Source organism: Dromiciops gliroides, chromosome 2, assembly GCF_019393635.1.
Source record: "Dromiciops gliroides isolate mDroGli1 chromosome 2, mDroGli1.pri, whole genome shotgun sequence".
NCBI classification, from domain to species: domain Eukaryota; kingdom Metazoa; phylum Chordata; class Mammalia; order Microbiotheria; family Microbiotheriidae; genus Dromiciops; species Dromiciops gliroides.
The window spans coordinates 322,656,926-322,677,092 of NC_057862.1; the positions used below are offsets into that span (position 1 = coordinate 322,656,926).

The 20,167-nt window shown below is 39.2% G+C and overlaps 1 protein-coding gene across 1 annotated transcript; it reads right to left on the minus strand.

Moving 5' to 3' along the window:
• Positions 1-16,675: 16,675 nt before the first annotated feature.
• Positions 16,676-19,557, minus strand: LOC122744494 (transmembrane and coiled-coil domains protein 1). Its single transcript, XM_043990007.1, has one exon. The coding sequence runs from the start codon at positions 19,330-19,332 to the stop codon at positions 17,383-17,385; it is 1,950 nt and encodes a 649-aa protein (XP_043845942.1). The 5' UTR covers positions 19,333-19,557; the 3' UTR covers positions 16,676-17,382.
• Positions 19,558-20,167: the final 610 nt, after the last annotated feature.

Sequence of the window (20,167 nt, forward strand, 5' to 3'; positions counted from 1 at the left end):
TCTTGAGGATGGCCAAATAGAATATTGTGGACAATCATCCGGCAAAACAGGATGTGAAATAACATTCACACTGGGAAGAGAAAAGGGAGAATAGTGTCATAGAATTTAAGGGAGAAAATAACATCTACAGGGGAAGCTAGGTGGCTCAGTGGATAAAGCACCAGCCCTGGATTCAGGAGGGCCTGAGTTCAAATCTGGCCTCAGACACTTGACACTTACTAGCTGTGTGACCCTGGGCAAGTCACTTAACTCTCATTGCCCTGCAAAAAACCCCAAAACAAAACAAATAAAACATAAATAAATAAAATAACATCTCTGAGGAAGAGGTCCTCAACAAAGTGCCCAAGAAGTCAAGAAAAATAAGGAGTAAGGAAATGTCATTGGACTTAACAATTATTAATTATTATAGATCATTGACAACATTGGAGAGGGCAGATTTATTCGAGGGTGAGAATGTATTTGAAAACTATATAATAACCCACATTTGTATGGCTTTTATTGTTCAAAAACCTTTACCTGTCCTTTCTTACTTGATTAGCACAATAACTCTGTAAGGGAGATTGAACAACTACTTCAAGGAAACTGAGGTTTAAATAGGTTGAATGATTTGTACAAGTTCACACAGTTGAAGAGAGTCAGAACTAAGACTTAAACCTAGGTTTCTAACTCCAAGTTCATTCTTCTTGCCATTAAGTCAGCATCTATTCTTAGTATTCAGAGGAAAACCATGTTTCTGAACCCCCATTATTCCATTGTTCTGATCAAAACAAATACTCTAAGAATACTCCCAAAATAAGTAAAGGAGAAATTCAACTGAACTTCTTTGTAACACTGAACTTGGGTGACAAGGCTGATGACTCCTAGTTCTCAAAGTGACCATCATGGTCAATCAACTTTTGTTTTGTGAAACTGTTTTGTTCCAGGGATCACTATTTGGTCCATGAGAAATAGTCATAGTCAGTAGAAAGGCACTAAACTGTGCTAGGAAACCTGACTCCTACTATTAATTGTGCTTTTATAGATTTAAGGCTTCAGTTTCCTTAACTCTAGACTAAAGTGAATGTATATGATGGCTTAAAGTACATTCCAGATACAGCTTCCTGTAATCACTGGTTTCTGATCTAGTTTCTGCCACTAGTCACTATATGACTTTAAGTAAGTCATTCACCCTTTGTGCATCTCAGTTTCCACTTTTGCTAAATTATTAGGTTAGTGTTCAAGAAACTTTAGAGTTCTCTGGGAAAAGTGAAGAAATTATTCATACCCTTTTACTCAGTAATCTTGCTCAGAATATGCCATGCAGAGGCCAACAACATAAAGAAAGGTTTAATTTATACAAACATATTCAGAACAGCACTTTTTGTAGTAGCAAAGACCTAGGAAAAAAAAGTGATGGTCTATTCACTGGGCAATCAATGAAAAAACATACTATGGCATAGGAATAGAATGGAATTTTATTATCCAAGTAAGAAAAGATGAATAACAGTCAGAGAGATATGGAAAACTTTGTGTGAAATCATGCTGAGTGGATGCTGAACTCCCTTCTATCTCCAAATTGTGTGAGCCTATGATTCTAAGATTCTCTCAGTAGAGAAGTAGAAAGCTATGTGACAATCAAGGAAAATCAACAGGCTTTTATTTAACACCAACTATGCTATTTTTTAATTGTTCAGTCCTTTTTTACTCATTTCTGACTCTCTGTGACCCTATCTGGAGTCTTCTTGGAAAAGACACTGGAGTGGTTTGCCATTTCCTTTTACAGTTCATCTTATAGAAGCAAACGGGGTTAAGTGACTTGCCCAAGGTCACACAGCTGGTAAGTGTCTGAGGCCAGATTTGAACTCACAAAGATGAGTATTCCTGACTCCAGGCCTGGCACTTTATCCACTGTACCACCTAGCTGCCCAAACTTGGAGAGGGCAGTTAGCGATGCAATAATGGAGTTTAGGGTAGAGCCTGGGACTGGATATATAGATTTAAAAGTAATCTAAGGGGCGGGTAGGTGGTACAGTGGATAAAGCACCGGCCATGGATTCAGGAGTACCTGAGTTCAAATCCGGCCTCAGACACTTGACACTTACTAGCTGTGTGACCCTGGGCAAGTCACTTAACCCCCATTGCCCCGTAAAAAAATAAAAATTAAAAAAAATAATAAATAAAAGTAATCTACATCAAAGGTGTGGTTCAGTGAATGGAGTGCTGGGTCTGGAGTCAAATCTGGCATCAGACACACTAGTTGTGTGACTTTGGGTAAGTCATTTAATCCTGTTTGCCTCAGTTGCCTCATCTGTAAAATGAGCTGGAGAAGGACATGACAGGCAACTCCAACATATTTGCCAGGAAAACTCCAAAGGGTGTCATGAAAAGTTGGACATGACCAAAAAATTACTGAAAATGCTAATACAATATAAATTCTGCAAAGGCAGGAAGTATCTTTTTTTCTAGTATTTTTGACTTTAGGGTCATAGTGCTGAGTTACAAGAAAAAAATAACAGTGCCTGCCTTCAAATAACACTCTATTAAAAGAAGCTAACACCCCAAAAGGAGATCAAAAGCAGGGGGAGAGTGAGAGATAATCTTGCAGCATATAATGTTATAGTCTGGGAAGGAAAAAACAAAACCAAGAGGAGAATTAAGGTTGACCAGCCTGGGTTCTTGCTTCCACAAAATGGAGGCCCCAAGAGGAATTCATCAAAGGGAGAAAGGGACCAACATGTCAGAGATATATCCCAGGGTGAGAAGGTCATAGAAGATGATGGATATTCCAGAATTATGAACCTCTAGGCAATGATGTAGCTGAGGCATGGTGGCATAATCCAGAAAGTCAGAAGCATAATCATTTAAGGCAGAATGTGACATACATTGTCAAAGGTGGCTGCTAGACTGTTTATGTTTGCTTACTAGTATTTTCTTGGTTACAAATGAAGGTTGGATTGTACATGGGGCAATGAGAGGTAGAAGAGAATATTATATTCAGAAATGACCAGGAAAATAGGGTATCAGTATAACATAAAATTAAGTGAAATGAAAAAGAAAAAATTGGAATTGGATTAGGTTATTTCTAAGATTCCTTGTTCTGAGTGCACATAAAGCCACATCATGCTTAGACCTAGCCCAGGACCTTGCCTACATATGCACTTGGCCAATAAGAACTGATTAGGAACTTACAATGTGCCAGGCACTTAATGAGTGTTGAATTGAATTGATCAAGTTTTATTGCACTGTGCTGAAAGAGTGAGGGGGTGTTTAACAGAGCAACAAGAAAATCGTTTTACCAAACTCTATCCAAACCTGAGCAAAAGGAATCTGAGTATTTAGTTAATTTGCCAACTTTCTAAATAGGGTCATTGGTTCTAGTGCCTAGGGAAAAAAGTAAGGTCTAGGAATGATGGATAGCCATGGGAAGATGGATTGTACACTGGCTGGGACTCTGGTGTTAGGAGAGAGCCTGCTCTCTCTCCAGGGTATTTATATCTTTCTATTTATAAAGACAATCACACCACCTTCTCAGCTTAGCAGCTACATATGATGAAAGAGCAGAGGTTAGGAGAAAAGCCAGCCTCCCAGAGCCAAATCCATAGACAAAGAGTATGAGATTACCCCTAGAAGACTAATGTTTGGCTTAAGTTTCCATATAAACTCCCTTTGGGTCTTCTACTATAAAGATCAATAGAAAGAAATGTCCAGGAAAAGAATGAGGAAGAAGAATAGTAGAGAGAGAAAAGTTTTGGACTTGGGATGGAAGAATTGGGTTTGAGTCCTCCTTTGCCCCCTGTTAACTATGTACAGAATAGCAGCAACAAATATCCCACTGCAAACTCTATCACTCCATCTAGATGTTTGTGTAGTGTTCAAAGATCCTATTTTAGGAGGGACATTGACAAGCTGGAACACAGGTAGAGGAGAGTGACAAGGATGGGGCACAGACTACAAAACAAGACTTTTTGGTCAACAGAAGGAATTGTGGGTTTCAGTGAGTCAATAAGCATTTATTAAGCACTTACTATGTCCCTGGCTCTGTGTTAAGCACTGAAGATACAAAATACAAAAAAAAAAAAAAAAAAAAGGCAGTTCCTGACCTCAAGGTCCTAACAATTTAATGGAGGAGAGAATAACTAAATAAGCACACACAAACAAGTTATGTATAAGGTAAATATGAAATAGTTGATGGAGAAAAGGCTCTAAAATTAAGAGGCCTTGGGAAAAGCTTCCCATGCCTGTTACGATTTTAGTTGGGACTTAAAGGAAACCAGGGAAATCAGGAGGTAAAGATGAAGAAGAGCATTGCAGGCATGGGAGAAAGTCAAAGATAACATTCAGAGCTGATATTTATTCTATAAAAGAAATGGCATGGAAGGCATAGGGAAATATAGGGAGTTTATCATGTAGTTGTCTTCTTTTTTTTTCAGGGCAGTGAGGGTTAAGTGACTTGCCCAGGGTCACACAACTAGGTGACAAGTGTCTGAGGCCAGATTTGAACTCAGGTCTTCCTGAATCCAGGGCTGCTGCTTTATGCACTGCACCACCTAGCTGCCCTCATAGTTGTCTTCAAATAGCTTAAATAATATCATGGCTGGAGAAATATATTACTCTTATTTTATGTGCCTCCACAGGGTAGAACCAGCAACATGGATTGAAGTTCTGGGAAGATGTGGATTCATAATAAGGAGAGCTATTCTATTGTGAATGAAGGTATGCAAAGTCAGCCCAAGTGACTCCATGTTTAAACCTTGCATAAACTTTGGAGACCTTCACAGGAAGCCTGCAGGAGAAGGCAATTTGGAAGTACCCTTGTGTGTGTTTACTTAGACATGGAGGAAGAGCTGAGGTAGGACAAAACTTTCCCCTCTTTGATATGGTTGCCAATCAGCATATTTGTACCCTTATGTGGAAGTTGTTTACTCCCGATTATAGAAATAGCAAGTAGTTTAAAATCCACTCTGGCCACATCCAACTACTTGTTGCCTTTGTGTGCTAATAAAGTCCCTTTACCTTTCATTTTCTGAGTTTGCCTTATTGACCAGAGTAAGGCTAGAACCAAGATTTCTTTTAACAAGGGCACATAACTTCCTAGAAATAGAGATGCTCAAGCAAATGATAGGTACCCTCTTGTTAGGGATGCTATGGAAGACATTCTAGCTTCAAATAGAAATTGGATTAGAAAACTTCTAGGGTTTGAGGAAGAACACAATAGGAGGTACATGTTTAGAAGAATGAGGAGACAAGTTTTGTGAGAGTGATATTACTGAAAGAGTTAAATGGTAGATATTGATGAGCATTAGACTGAAGAGAGCCTTGGAAGATAGACTAAGGAGTTTGGACTTTATCCCATAAGCAATAGAAAACCTTTTAGGTTTTTTCAGCAACAGAACAAAATAATGCAAGCAGTTTATTAGAAACATTAACTGATGTTTAGGGTCACACAGCTAGTAAGTCAAGTGTCTGAGGCCGGATTTGAACTCAGATACTCCTGAATCCAAGGCTGGTGCTTTATCCACTGAGCCACCTAGCCACCCCTGGCCCCACCCATTTCTGATTATTGTCTCTGGGTGTCTAGTAACCTTAATTACAAAAGGTTATCCAGATTACAGACATTGAGAATAGCCAGTGAACACAAGTCTTAATGGATGCTGAATTCTCTTCCTTTTTGACTTTTATGTGTCAGGGTGAAGGGTTAGAGTTCCTTGCTCAGGATAAAATCATAGTCATTTGATTTAGTACTGGAAATATCCACAGAGATCATCTAAGCCAAAAGTTAATAATTGTTTGTGTTTGTGTTTGTGTTTGGTGTGTGTGTGAGAGAGAGAGAGACAGAGACAGAGACAGAGACACAGAGACAGAGATAGAGAGATAAAGAGAGACAGAGAGAGACAGAGATAGACAGAGGTAAATCCCTGTGGTAGTCTGGTGAAGCCTATGGACTCCTTCTCCAAACAGTATGTTTAAAAAATTGCAAGAAATACTGAATTTCATTTAGAAGTTAATGGAAATAAAATGTATTTTTTACAATAAAGATGTAAAGTGAAAATAAAGATGGAAGGATAATATAAATATTTAGGAACTATAATATGATGGTGACAGAAGAAAAGATAAAGTAGAGATTATCTTGTATATGTGACCACATCTAATTGTATCTCTCCCCTGTTCACTCTCAAAATTTTTTTTTTCAGTTTAAATATTTCTGTTTATATTTTTCTGTTCCAATCTCTATCCCTCCTTCCCTCCCTCGCCTCCCCTGTTCCCAATTCAACAATCAGATATAGGATATAGATATAGATATATGTGTATGTGTATGATCATGCAAAACAACATCATATTTGCCATTTAATGAAATAATGTGAAAAATAGCATTCTTCAGTCTGTTCCATAAATATCAGTTCTTTCTTTGGAGGTGGGTAATATGTTTCATCAATATTATTTTGGAATAGTCTTGGATTATTGTATTTCTGAGAACAGTCAAGTTCTTCATTGAACAATATTGCAATCTCTATGTACAGTGTTCTCTTGTTTCTACTCACTTCCCAATACATCATATCATACATGTCTTTCCAAGCTTTCTTGAAGTCATCCTATTTGTCATTTCTTACTGCACAGTAATATTTCATCACCATCATATACCACAGTTTGTTTAGCCATTCCTCAATTAATGGGAATTCCTTTGATTTCCCATTTTTAGCCAACACCAAAAGAGCTGCTATAAATATTTTTGTACAAATATATCTTTTTTTTCTGTTGGGTAATGTCTTTGGGATATAAACCAAGTAGTAGTATTGCTGGATCAAAAGGTGTGCACAATTCTATAGCCCTTTGGGCATAGTTCCAAATTGCTCTCCAGAATGGTTGAATCTTTTCACAACTCCACCCACAGGGGACTAGCATCCCAGTTTTCCAGTTTTCCCACAATCCCTCCAACAACCAATATTTTCCATTCTTGTTATATTATTTGCCATTCTAGTTGTAAGGTGATATCTCAAAGTTGTTTTAATTTGCATTTCTCTGATCAACAATGATCTAGAGCATTTTTTCATATGATTATTGAGGACTTTGATTTCTTTGTCTGAAAACTGCCTGTTCAAATCCTTTGAACATTTATTAATTGGGGAATGACTTGTATTTTTAAAAATTTGATTCAGTTCTTTATATATTTGAGAAATGAGGACTTTATCAGAGATATTTGTTTCAAAAATTATTTCTCAATTTTCTACTTGCCTTGTAATCTTGGTTACATTAGTTTTGTTTGTGCAAAAGCTTTTTAATAATATATAATCAAAATGATCTGTTTTACATTTAATTTTATTCTGTGTATCTTTTTTGGTCCTAAATTCTTCCTCTGTCCATAAATCTGACAGACAATTCCATACTCCTTTAATTTTATTATGGTATCAACCTTTATTTGTAAATCACGTACCCATTTTGACCTTATTTTAGCATACGGTGTGAGATGTTGGTCTATACCTAATTTTGGCCATACTGTTTTCCAGTTTTCCCAGCTGTTTTTGTTAAATAATGAGTTTTTGTTCCAAAAGCTTGGATCTTTGGGTTTATCATATACTAGATTAATATATTAATTTACTATCTATTCTATTCCACTTATCTACCTCTCTATTTCTTAGCAAGTACCAGACTGTTTTGATAATTACCACTTTATAGCACAGTTTGAGATCTGGTACTGCCAGACCACCTTCTTTTGTATTTTTTCATTGATTCCCATGATATTCTTGAAATTTTGTTTTTCTAGATGTTGTTATTATTTTTTCTAGCTCTATAAAATATTTTTTGATAGTTTGATTATTATAGCACTAAATAAATAAGTTATCTTAGGTAAGATTGTCCTTTTTATTATAGTGACTCTGCCCACCCATGAGCAATTAATATTTTTCCAATGATTTAATCTGATTTTATTTTTGTGAAAAATGTTTTGTAGTTCTGTTTATATAGTAGCTGTGTTTGTCTTGGGAGGTAGACTCTCAAATATTTTATATTGGCTATAGTTATTTTAAATGGAATTTCTCTTTCTTTCTGTTGTTGTTGGACTTTATTAGAAATATATATATATAGGGGGCAACTAGGTGGCACAGTGGATAAAGCACCGGCCCTGGATTCAGGAGTACCTGAGTTCAAATCTGGCCTCAGATACTTGACACTTACTAGCTGTGTGACCCTGGGCAAGTCACTTAACCCCCATTGCCCCGCCAAAAAACCCCTATCAAAAAACCAAACGAAACCAAAACAAAGAAAAAAAAATATATATATATATATTTAATATGCTGATGATTTATTTGTATTTATTTTGTATCCTGCAACTGTGCTAAAGTTGTTAATAATTTCAATTAGCTTTTTAGTTGATTCTCTAGGATTTTCTATGTGTAACATCATATCATCAGCAAAGAGCAATAGTTTTGTTTCCTCTTTCCTATTCTAATTCCTTCAATTTCTTTTTCTTCTCTTATTTGCTCTAGCTAACATTTCTAATATAATATTAAATTATAGTGGTGATAATGGGCATCCTTGCTTCACCCCTGATTGTATTGGAAGGGCTTTTAGGTTATTCTAAATTTTTAGTTTTTTCAGTTGTATGCCTAAATCATTGATCTGCTTTTTCTCTATTTTATTGATACAAGTGTTTAGAGATATCTTTTCCCCTAAAACTGTTTTTACTGCATCAAATTTTGATATGTTGTCTCATCATTGTCATTTTCTTTAATGAAATCATTAATTGTTTCTAAGATTCATTCTTTGACTCACTTATTTTTTAGCATCAGATTATTTAATTTCTAATTTGTTTTTAATCTCCTTTCCAATTGTGCATTACATGGGGGCAGCTAGGTGGCACAGTGGATAAAGCACCGGCCCTGGATTCAGGAGGACCCGAGTTCAAATCTGGCCTCAGACACTTAACACTTACTAGCTGTGTGACCATGGGCAAGTCATTTAACTCCAATTGCCTCACCAAAAAAAACAAAAACAAAAACAAAAAACAAATTTAAGTGACATCAATTGTCTGTTACTGAATGTAATTTTTATTGCATTATGATCTGAAAAGGATGTGTTTATCATTTTTCCTTTTCTGCATCTGGTTGTAAGATTTTTATGTCCTAATTCATGGTCAATTTTTGTGTAGGCCCCATGTACTGCTGAGAAGGTATATTCCTCTCTATTCTCATTCAATTTTCTCCAGTTTTTCAAGAATTTTATTCATTTCCTTAATTTCTTTCTTACTTATTTTTCAGTTAGATTTATGCAGTTCTGAGAGGGGAATGTTAAGGTCCCCCACTAGGATAGCTTTAATATCTATTTCCTCCTGTAACACATTCAACTTCTCCTTCAAAATTTAGATGCTATACCATTTGCTGCATATATTTTAAGTATTGATATGACTTCATTGTCTATGGTAACTTTCAGCAAAATAGAATTTCCTTCTTTATCTCTTTTAACTAGATCTATTCTTGCTTTTGCTTTGTCTGAAATCATAATTGCTACCCCTGCTTTCTTTGCTTCAGCTTAAGTATAATAGATTCCGTTCCAGCCCTTTACATTTACCCTGTGTGTATTACTTGGCTTTAAATGTGTTTCTTGTAAACAACATATTGTAAGATTTTGGTTTTTAATTCATTCTGCTATCCACTTCCGTTTAATGGGTGAGTTCATCCCATTCACATTTATAGTTATAATGACTGTTTATTTCTGTCCATGCTATTTTTCACCTGTCAATCTTTTCCACTCTGCCCCCCCCTTCTCCTTTCCCACAACTGTTTTACTTATAATCACTGCCTTCCCCAAAATCTCCTCCCTTGCATCAGTCTCCCACCCCCTTCTACTATTACCATCCCTTTTTGAACTTCCTTATAGGATAAGAGAGATTTCTATATTGAACTGAGTGTTTGTTCCCTCTTTGAGCCAACTTTGGTGACAGTAAAGTTTAATCTTTGCCCGTGTACCCATCTTCCCCTCTATTATAATAAGTTTTTTTATGTCTCTTTGTGTATATGTGTGTGTTCACCCTATTCAGTTTCTCCCCTCATACTTCTTCCATGAAATTTCTTGTAAGCCACTTATTCTGTTTTGTATGGTGTTGTATCATCAGTGTCAACTTATGATCACACCCTCTGTCTACATATATTCTTTCTAATCATTCTTATATTACATTTTCTTGGCTTACAAATACAAATAAACTTACAAATATTGTCATACCTTAGATATTATCTTATGACCACAAGCTCTTGACATATACTCTCAATTGCATTAATAATTACTTTTATAATTGTTATTGAGAATTACAAATATTATCTTATCATAAAGAACTAGAAATTGTAACCTTATTAAATCATTAAATTTCTTACAGTTTTTCTTTCTTTTTTCTTCTTTACCTTTTTATGTTTTATGTTTCACTTGAACTTTGTATTTGGAAGTCAAATTTCTCATTCAACTCTGGCCTTTTAATTAAAATTGCTTGAAATCCCTCTATTTTATTAAATGCCCATTTTCCCCCCTGAAAGATTATATTCAATTTTGCTCGGTATGTAATTCTTGGTTGTAAACCTTACTCCTTTGCCTTCCTATATATGATATACCAAGCCCTGTGATTCTTTAATATGAAAGCCACCAAATCCTATATAATCCTGACTGTAGCTCCGTGGCATATGAATTATTTCTTTTTGGTTCCTTTTGTTTGATTTGTGAGTTTTGAAATTTGGCTATGATGTTCTGGAGAGTTTTCATTTTGGGATGTCTTTCAGGTGGTGATTGATATATTCTTTCAATATCTATTTTGCCCTCTGATTCTAATATTTCAGGGCAATTTTCCTTGATAATTTCTTGAGAAATATTGTCCAGGCTTTTTTGTTTGTTTGTTTTGGTCATAGCTTTCAGGAAGTCCAATAATTCTTATATTATCTCTCTTGGATCTATTCTCTAGGTTAGTTGTTTTTTCAATGAGAAATTTTACATTTTTTTTTCTATTTTTTACTTTTCTGATTTTGTTTGTTTGGTGTCTTATAGAGTCACTAGTTTTCATTTGATCAATTTTAACTTTTAAAGAATTATTTTCCTCTTTGACTTTTTGTAATTCTTTTTCCATTTGGCTAAATTCATTTTTTGGGAGTTATTTTCCTTGGTAATTTTTTGTATTATCATATTATTATTTTGTATTTTTTCATGATTTTCCAACTTTTTTCAACCTCTCTAATTTGATTTTCAAAGTCCTTTTTAATCTCTTCTAGTAATTTATTTTGGGCTTGAGACCAATTTGTACTTCTCTTTGAAGGTTCACCAATAGTCAATTTGTTACTGTCCTCCTCTATGTTTGTGTCTTGATATCTCCTATTATTGAAATAGTTGTCAATAGTCAAACTTTTTTTCTTTTTTTCCCTTCTTTTTTTACTCATTTTTGCGTCAATTGCTTACTGAATTGCTAAAGTTGACAGTTGACCCTGGAGGATCATGTGACCCAGGAGTGGTAACCTGCTGCTGGATTTTTATGGTAACCATTCACTCTGGTTTCAGTTCCTTGAATAGTAATTTTATTGTCATCTGCTAAATCCCTGGGGCTGGTTTGCTCTGGAAATAGTTTCTCTGCTGCGAGGTCACAGGGTTGGGAATGTGTTGTTGACCTGCTTACACAGGGTTTCACTACTTTTCAGCAGGCTAAGAGGTCTGCTGTAGGCCCCTGCTGTGAGCCCAAGAAGCTATTGCTATTGCTGCTCCTTCCTCCTGGACCTCTCCTTCCTCCCACCCAGGTGATACAGACCTTTCCTTCCTGGGCTGGTAGATTGCTTCTCTGGTCCTCAGAGAGTCCCGAAGCAATTTTATGTTGGTTTAGAGGGGAAATCTGGTAGAGCTGCAGTAGGTTGCTTCCTCACTCAACCATCCTGGTTCTTAAGCCCTCTAGATTTAAGAGAGAATATTAAGGAGGAAATGCCTTGACTTTATGCTTGGTAAGATGAGGAAGAGGAACAAGGAAGGTGTTAACAGTTATAAACTCCTGTCAGCTTGCTTTTAGAGATGCTAAACCCCCTACTCCTCTAGGACCACAGAAAGAAGTGAACTCAAGTATGTGGACCCCTGAAAATCCTTCAATTGACCCTTTGTGGATATGAACCCCCAAATTAATAATGTCTGATCTAGTCCAACTCTCTCAATTTATAGGTGAAATAATTTACCCAAGGTCACACTAGAATAAACAGCAGAGATGGGATTTTTAAACCAGATTCTCTATTTCCAAACCTTGTATTCTTTCTGTTATATGATACTGCCTTATACATTCATGGTCTTGAAAACTGAAGTCCTATTTCGGTATCCTTCTAGTTGATTTGAGTCTTTGAGGGTCAGTAGTCCTGGATATCAGTCTTAAAACCCATTGAAAGTTTTTACCTGTGATGAGTCTGGGCTCACAGATAACCACCTGAGACAGAGTAGCACTAAACTGAACTTAGTCTATAGAACAGATGGGAACCTAGTGGCAGAAACTGCTTCCTATGATGGAGGGTAGGGACCATGGCTTCCATTTCTTTGTATATATCCCCCGTAATCCTTTACACCAAGGTAATCACACAGTAGGTACACATTGAGGACTCTGATTAATTCATTGATTGATAATTAAAGTTTAAAGAAATAGCGAACTGACTATCAATAAAACTCCAGGAACTTTTTACAGAAAGCACAAGGAAGCATGAGTGCTGTTTTCTTCTTTTGGAAAAGAAAATTTAGGCTCAGAGCACTGAGATCAATAAACTACAGAGGGGGAGGTACAGAGAAGGAAATGGTGCAACTTTTGGCTCTTAATTAATTAGACCATTCTTTGCTGAGTCAGTGTCTGGCTTTGCATTCCATGGAATAGCCACATCATTTTTCTCCTCAAGTTATGTCTTCAAGGCAGAGGGACAAATGCTTTCTTCTGGCTGTGCCCTGGCAAGGGAATGGGGACTATCCTCTTGACAGGCATCCTGGAGCAGGTGGTACAAATTATTCCTTTGGAGTAATAGGCTTACAAGGAAACCTCAGCTCTAGCTGGGATCCCTTTTCAAAGGAACTTAATATCCTATTTCCTGTTACCCATCTCTGGGGCAAGTGAGATATATATATTTTTTTTTTTGGTGAGGCAGTTGAGATTAAGTGACTTGTCCAGGATCACACAGCTAGTAAGTGTCAAGCATCTGAGGCCCCATTTGAACTCAGGTCCTCCTGACTACAGGCCTGGTGTTCTATCCACTGTGCCACCTAGCTGCCCCTGACATTCTTAATTTTCCAGTAGAAATCATACTGTATGATGGGGGGAAACCCACTGAATTTGGAACCAGAACCAGAATTAGTCAGTCAATAAGCATTCAACTAAGGGTCTTATAAATATTTAGAGGATTATATAAACATTATATAAATTATCTTCATTTGTGATCATCAAATGAGAATTAATTTAGAACATTTTATTAATATATAAATTATATTCACTGCTATCATTTTAATCTTTGAGAACTAACCTCCTCCATGTAGCTTTCTCTGACTCTCCTAACCCACACCAATCTCTCTGTTTTCTGGATTCTTTTATATTAAGATCTATATAATTTAAGACTTAATTCTGCACTGCCTTGAATTTTCCTCTAATTTTAAAAAAACATCTCACGTTATTTCACCATAACCATCATAGGAGGTCCTTGAGAGCAGACATCTTTTGTTGGTTTTTCCCTTTCTTCTTTACCACCCCACCTTCCAACATAGCCTCTGATTCCCCAAAAGAATCCAACTCTTCTTTATTTCCTTCATGAACATTTAAATGTAGTACCAGTTGTATTTTGATGTAATCCTCAACAGGTCAACAACCCTCAGTTCCTTGAAGAGGAAAACCTCCCATCATCCTTTCTCATTGTCCTTCCATAAAGGAAATACCTGGTGATGGATCCATGACTGCTGGAGTGGCAGCCCACTTGCCACTCAGGGTATGACAGCCAAATGAGAATTGCCTTCTTCTAACCCTGTTCTGTTTCTCTCTGATATTTTGGAAGTTGACTGTTTTGCCTGAGGGAAGCATTTTAGGTGAAGGTTTCCATAGAAACTCAGGTTTCCCCATTAGCTGTCTTTGTCATTTATCCATTTATTAAGAAATAAACTTCAACCACTCCACCCATCACCATCCATTAGACTTTGTGTACCTTCTCATCTTAAAAGGTCTTAAGATTTTCTGACCCTTGGTCATTATACACTATTAGTTGCCATTGTCATCTATGCATTGAACCATCATTGAATAATATACTTCTGGATTTGAAAGGGACTATCCTGGGCCAAACCCCCACCTGAACCATGAATTCCTTTTATGGTATTCCTAACAAGCAGTCATCCAACATTTGTTGGAAATCTAGAGTGATTAGGAATTCAACAATGACCAATACACCCCATTCTACTACTAGCTTGCTAGGAAGTTCTCCCCACTCCATCTCATCTCTTTCAGTTAGTTTCTGCTTCTATGCAAATCATAACAGGTTCTCATCATTTTGCCTTCCTTGGGATCAGCAGGATAAATCTAGGTCCTATTGCACATGCCCTTCATATATTTAAAGATAGCATCTATATCTTACCCTCACATCAAGTGGTCTTTTCTCCATGATAAATAGTCCCTAGTTTGGTGTTTTTTTTTCCACTTTATCTCCAAATGATTTATTTCATTCCTCCTCCCACCATTATTTCCCTTTTCTAGTCAGTTTTTACCTTGCTGTTATCCATCCTAGTGTTTGGCACTTAGAATTGGACACACTATCTCAGATGTGGGATGATCAGAAAACTAATATTCTCCATTTTTAGAAGGTAGACTTATTCACATAAGCTAATTAATTGTGTTAGCTTTCTCAGCTATGCATTAATTTTAGCTATGTGACCCTGGACAAGTCATTTAACCCAGGTAGTCTCAGTTTTCTCATATGTAAAATTAGATGGAGAAGAAAATGACAAACCATTCCAGTATCTTTCCCAAGAAGACCCCAAGTGGAATCATGAGGAGTTGGAGACTACTGGAATGACTGATCAACAATTTATTTGTCCAACTACAGAGCCATTTATCTATCCATCTACTTATTAATCCACCTACCAATATACTCTATCACCCACTCCTTCCAGTTGTCATTCTTATTACTGAGCTTGAGAATGAGTTGACACACTTTAATGCCTTAACTAATCATTCCTATGACTGACATTACCTCTCCCCAGGCTACCCAACAATAGAACTTTGATTTGGTCCTTCCAATCATCTATGTCTGACTCACCAACTTGGCTTCCAGAACTACTTAGTGTTTTTCTATGGTGATAGGTATCTTTAAGATGGAGAAGATGTAGGGATAGAATACTGAAGCAGATTTCACTCAGCTTTTATTGGAATAGATTTTCTTCTCTCCAAGGAGACAGGAAAATTATGTCTTTCTGTTTGAAAAGACAACTGAGAAAATTAGTTGGTTTCGGTTGTAATTAAGTAAAGATCTGATTTAGTTGTGATCCAAGTAAAAAACTCAGAAAATTGAAGAAGCAGGAAATGAAGGGGCTTTGTTAGAGTATACTGTACTTTGCTGGTCTGCAAGCACATGCCTGTGCAACAAGTTGGCTGAGCAGTGATTAACAAAGTTTAGTTCAAATTATTCATTCTATAATGAAAGGCTCTGATCTAGCCTGTTAATATATGCTGGTTTTGTGAGAGTAAGATGACTTTTCAAATAAAATATATAGAATCACAGAATTCCTAAGTTGGAAGACAGTTCTGAAGCCATTTAGTCCAAACTGTAAGTGACTTAGGATCCCCTCTGAAGTATGGCCAGCAAGTGGTCATCAAATATCTCCTTGAAAACCTCCAATTCAATGATTTGGAGTTCACTACCTCCTGAGCAGTCCATTCTGCTTTTGCAGTGCTCCACATTTCTTCATATTTAGCTGAAATTTGATTTTTAAACTATTCATTGCTCCTAGCTCTGCCCTGTGAGGCCACAATGTGCCTAATCTTTTTGCTGGACAGTATATTGGATATTTAAGATACATAGGCAGATAGATAGAAACAAAAAACAAAGAAGGATGGATAGACAAATATATGGATAAATAGAAACATAATGATGATGATCATGATGAAGGTAGATATAACATTTATAAAATGCTTGATAAATACTATGATTCAGGTTTTTACTGTGTTAAGGATATAAATAGAGATAAACAAGGTGTTTCTTGACCTCAAGAAGCCTCAGGTATAATTGGGGTAGGGTAGATAACGTAATGTGTAGCTAGAAAAGGATAAATAAGATGGCATGCTGTGAGGACATCATGGGAATTTGTGTGGAGCACTGGTTCCAGGCAGAATATGGTAGATGTTCACCTATGTGAGAAAATAATTGTTAATAATGTTTTGGGGGGACCCTTTCTCTTCACCCTTACTTTGGAAGGTTCAGTTTAGGAACTTTAGCTAATCTCTTTTTGGGACCAGCCTAAGGGTACAATAGAGGTGGAGAATAGACTCTTTGACTAGTTCAGTGAACTGATAGGATTAAGCAGCCCCTATCTGGACTTTGACTTTGCCCCTCAGGAGGTTGCTTCTATTAGACCCTGATGTCATCACTGCACTGTTCATTTCTTTTTTTTTTTTTTTTACATTCTTCAAGTATGCTGTTCGGATTTTTTTATTTTTTAAATCTGTGACTATACACATATAAAAAAAAACCTTAAAAGTGCGGCCAAGGGCTTTTGCTTAAGATTAAGTATTTAGAGGGTTACTTCAAAATACTGTAGGACTGCAGTTATCCTGTAGGGCTTGACCCTTTGTATCCTTGCCAAAGGTTAAGGGCCCAGATACAAAAATGACCACACTTCGAGATCAGCGTGACTGGCCGCCTTGAGTGTGGAAGTTGTTGGGCAGATCCATGTGTTCCTCCGTGTGTTTTCCGAAGCTAAGGAAAATCCACCCTGAATCCGTGAATTCAGACATGGAATGTGCTAGGATTTCACAGTAAAGGTTAGCCTGGGGAAGAAGGGGTCTGGTATGCTCCCAGACAAGGCAGGTTGCTAGGCCTAACTGGTTGAAGTTGACTCATCTTTCTAATGGGTTTTAGTGCAGTAGTTCAAGCCAGAATTTAGAATGCCCATCACTGTGCTCCAGATTGTGTTGGTTCGTGTTAAAGGATCTTTTTAAGATTTGCATCCCAGGAGAATCATGCTACATAAAAATGATCCAGGATTTTTGCCCAAAAAACTTCTTGGATAAAATCTAAAAAATACTATTGCAATCGCGTCTCTCAGAGAAAAAACGTTATTCTAAATGTAAACAGATTCACTCGACTCTTGTTTAAAACTTCAGAGGAGTTAAGTTGCTGTCTAAATCTTTGCTGCATGCACGCGCCAGGGGTTTGGGGAGCAGCTGCCTCTGTGTCATCATCTTGGGGATGAAAAGAACCGTTCCACATAGCCAAAGATGGCGTCCCAATGCTTCCAGAGAAAGGCAATGAAAACCACAAGGAATAAAGTGCTGAACGTCCTGCTGCGTGTCTTCATGAGAGGGACCACGCAGTTGGCCACGGTGGAGACGAAGACCAAGAGAACCGCCATCACAGCCAGAAGGATATTGATGAACTTGCCCAGGAGGTTTCGGGCAGTGGCGTTCTCCAACCCTTCCAACTGCACCACCTGTTGCTGCTGCTGCTGCAATTCCATCTTGGAGATCCGGGTCTGGCAAGCCTCCAGCGCCTCCTGGATGTCCCGAGCCCTCTCATAAGACTGATAGGCGATTTTCTCCTCCATGCTGGCCAACTCCTGCTTTAAGTTCAAGATCTCGTTCTGATGGAGTTCAGTAAGGTCATTGAGCTGTTCCTCTAATCGCTCACATCTGTACCTCTCCTCCTGTAAGGCCTGCATTATGAAGGAATAGTCCCTCTGATAATGTTCCTTGAGGTTTTCAAAGGATTCCTCTAGCCTGGCCTGGGTCTCTCGGATTTCCTGGATCTCGTGAAGTATTGCATCAAGCCCTGAGCTCTGCATCTCCAGAGTGTTTGTTTTGGAGCTTGATGCCCCCACAGGGCCGCCCCCCGTGGTACTGTTGGCTCCCACTGAGCCCGAGGTAGCGCTGGAACAGTCTTCCTCACTACCATACTTTGGACTCGACTGAAAGTTGGCAATCACCCCCAGGGGCTTCCCCCCGGGCCCATCCTCCAGCTGCCCTTCCTCCAAAGAGTCTTTCAGATTAGAGATGTTGTCTGCGCTGCCAAACTTGTTCCGAATTAAGGAGGCGATCTCTCTCGGCTTTGAGACAACGGCTCCTGCGGCCGAGTGGGTGGCCTGGGAGAAACTGGACAGCCCGCCTTTGACGCTGTCCACTACCCCCTCGCTGAAGCCGGTCACTTTGGCCCCTACGTCCTTTAGGCCCTGGTGCATATCCCTGAAGACGTCCTTGGGCTGCCGGGGGATGCCATTCTGCTCCACTTCTCGGAGCTTCCGATGGTAGTGTTCTAGCTTCTTCTGCAGCTGCAGGATGGTCTGGGCCGATTTCTGGTTTTTCTTCTCAAACACCTGCTTGATGCGGGCGGTCTGCTGCTTGTCCGCGTTGTTGGCGAGCTTCAAGTACTCTGCCACATTGTCATCTCGGGCTGTTTGCTCGATCTTGATCTGTTCCGTGAGCTTCAGGATCTTCTGCTGCAGGTGGGTGATCGCTGCTTTGGTGCGCTGTGGGTCAGGTGTCCCATCCACTGAGTCAGTGTTGATGCTGCCGTCGGTGCTAGAGGTCACTGCACTGGAGGTCTGAGCAAGGCTGCTTACTTCCAACCGGTCGATCCGCTCTGCAGTTATCTCCTCCCCAGGAAGATAAGCAGCACACGCTATCTCGAGGGCAGCTGAGCTGGCGGGAGAATCAGTGGTAGAAGATGACCGAGGTCGGCCGGACTGCACCACCGCAGCGATGTCTTGGCCAGATTTCCGGTTGACCTGAGGGCTGCCCTTTGGGGCATCTGGCTTGCCCCGCCTGCTGTGCAAGCTCGTGCCTCTCTTCATCTTAGGGGGCACGCGGATCTGCTGCAGTACTCGATTCAAAGCTGTGGGGTGGGTGGAGACACCATCAATATCAGCACAGGAGCTCTGGCTCTCCAGGTCCATCTCAGGCTCCGCCTCAGCCTGGACTTGTTGCACATCCTGAGGAGACACTGAAGACCTCCTGCGCTGGTGCTGGAAGAGGTGCTTCAAGCCTTGGCCAATCACATTAATGTTCTCCAAAGCATTGTGGGTCATTTTAGACAATTTCTGCTCTGCTTCAGGAGGCTTTCTGGCCTCTGGATCTTGGGGTTTGCCTCCAGGATCAGGGTCATCATATAACTGTTCATTGCTAGAAGGCTCCATCAGCACACTCTGACTAGGCTTATTTGCAAACTCATAAATACAGATGTTGCCTGTCTTTAAATTGTTTTTTGTTTAACACACATCAATACTGTCAACCAATTAGGTGGGCAACTGCTTCAACTGTGCCTACACATGCAGCTGTGCGACGGAGATCTCATGCTTATCTCCATCATTTTTCCTTAAGCATAATCAATGTGTAAGGATCCTCTTAAGACAGGAAGCGGCTGCGGGGCCTCCCGCGGGGCGACGAGGCCGTGGCCGTGGCCGAGAGCGAGGGCGAGGGTGAGGGCGAGGAGGAGGAGGAGAAGGAGGAGGAGGAGGCCCCGCCGCAGCCGCTCCGGCTCCAGCTGCTGCTGCTGCTGCTCCTGCTGCTACTGATGCCGCTGCGGCCGCCGCCGGCGCCCGGTCCATTCCCCAACCACCCCCCTCCCCTTCCCTTCCCACCCCTCCCCTCCCCCTCACACCCCTCCCCCTTCCCCGCCTGCGGCCGCCTCCTGCACTGTTCATTTCAATATGGACCACCCTCAAGTCATGTGAAACAATAGAATTGAAAGATGCTAGCCAGTTAGCTTTGCTCTGTGTGTAAGGTGCCACCTCTATTGAAAAAGAGGAAAAAGACTGGACCAAGGGTCTTGCTCTATTTTCCCCTGAACTCTCTTCTACTCTCCATGTACCCTCTCCCCTTGGCTCAATATGCTGGGTATTTAATTGTTTATGCCTGAAAGCCTGTGACTAGTGGGTGTAAAGAATTAATTGTTATTTGAGGTTTTTATGCCTGGGTGCCCACTGGCTGGGGCTCCGCAAACCGCATGGTGCTCCACCCACTGGTTGTAGC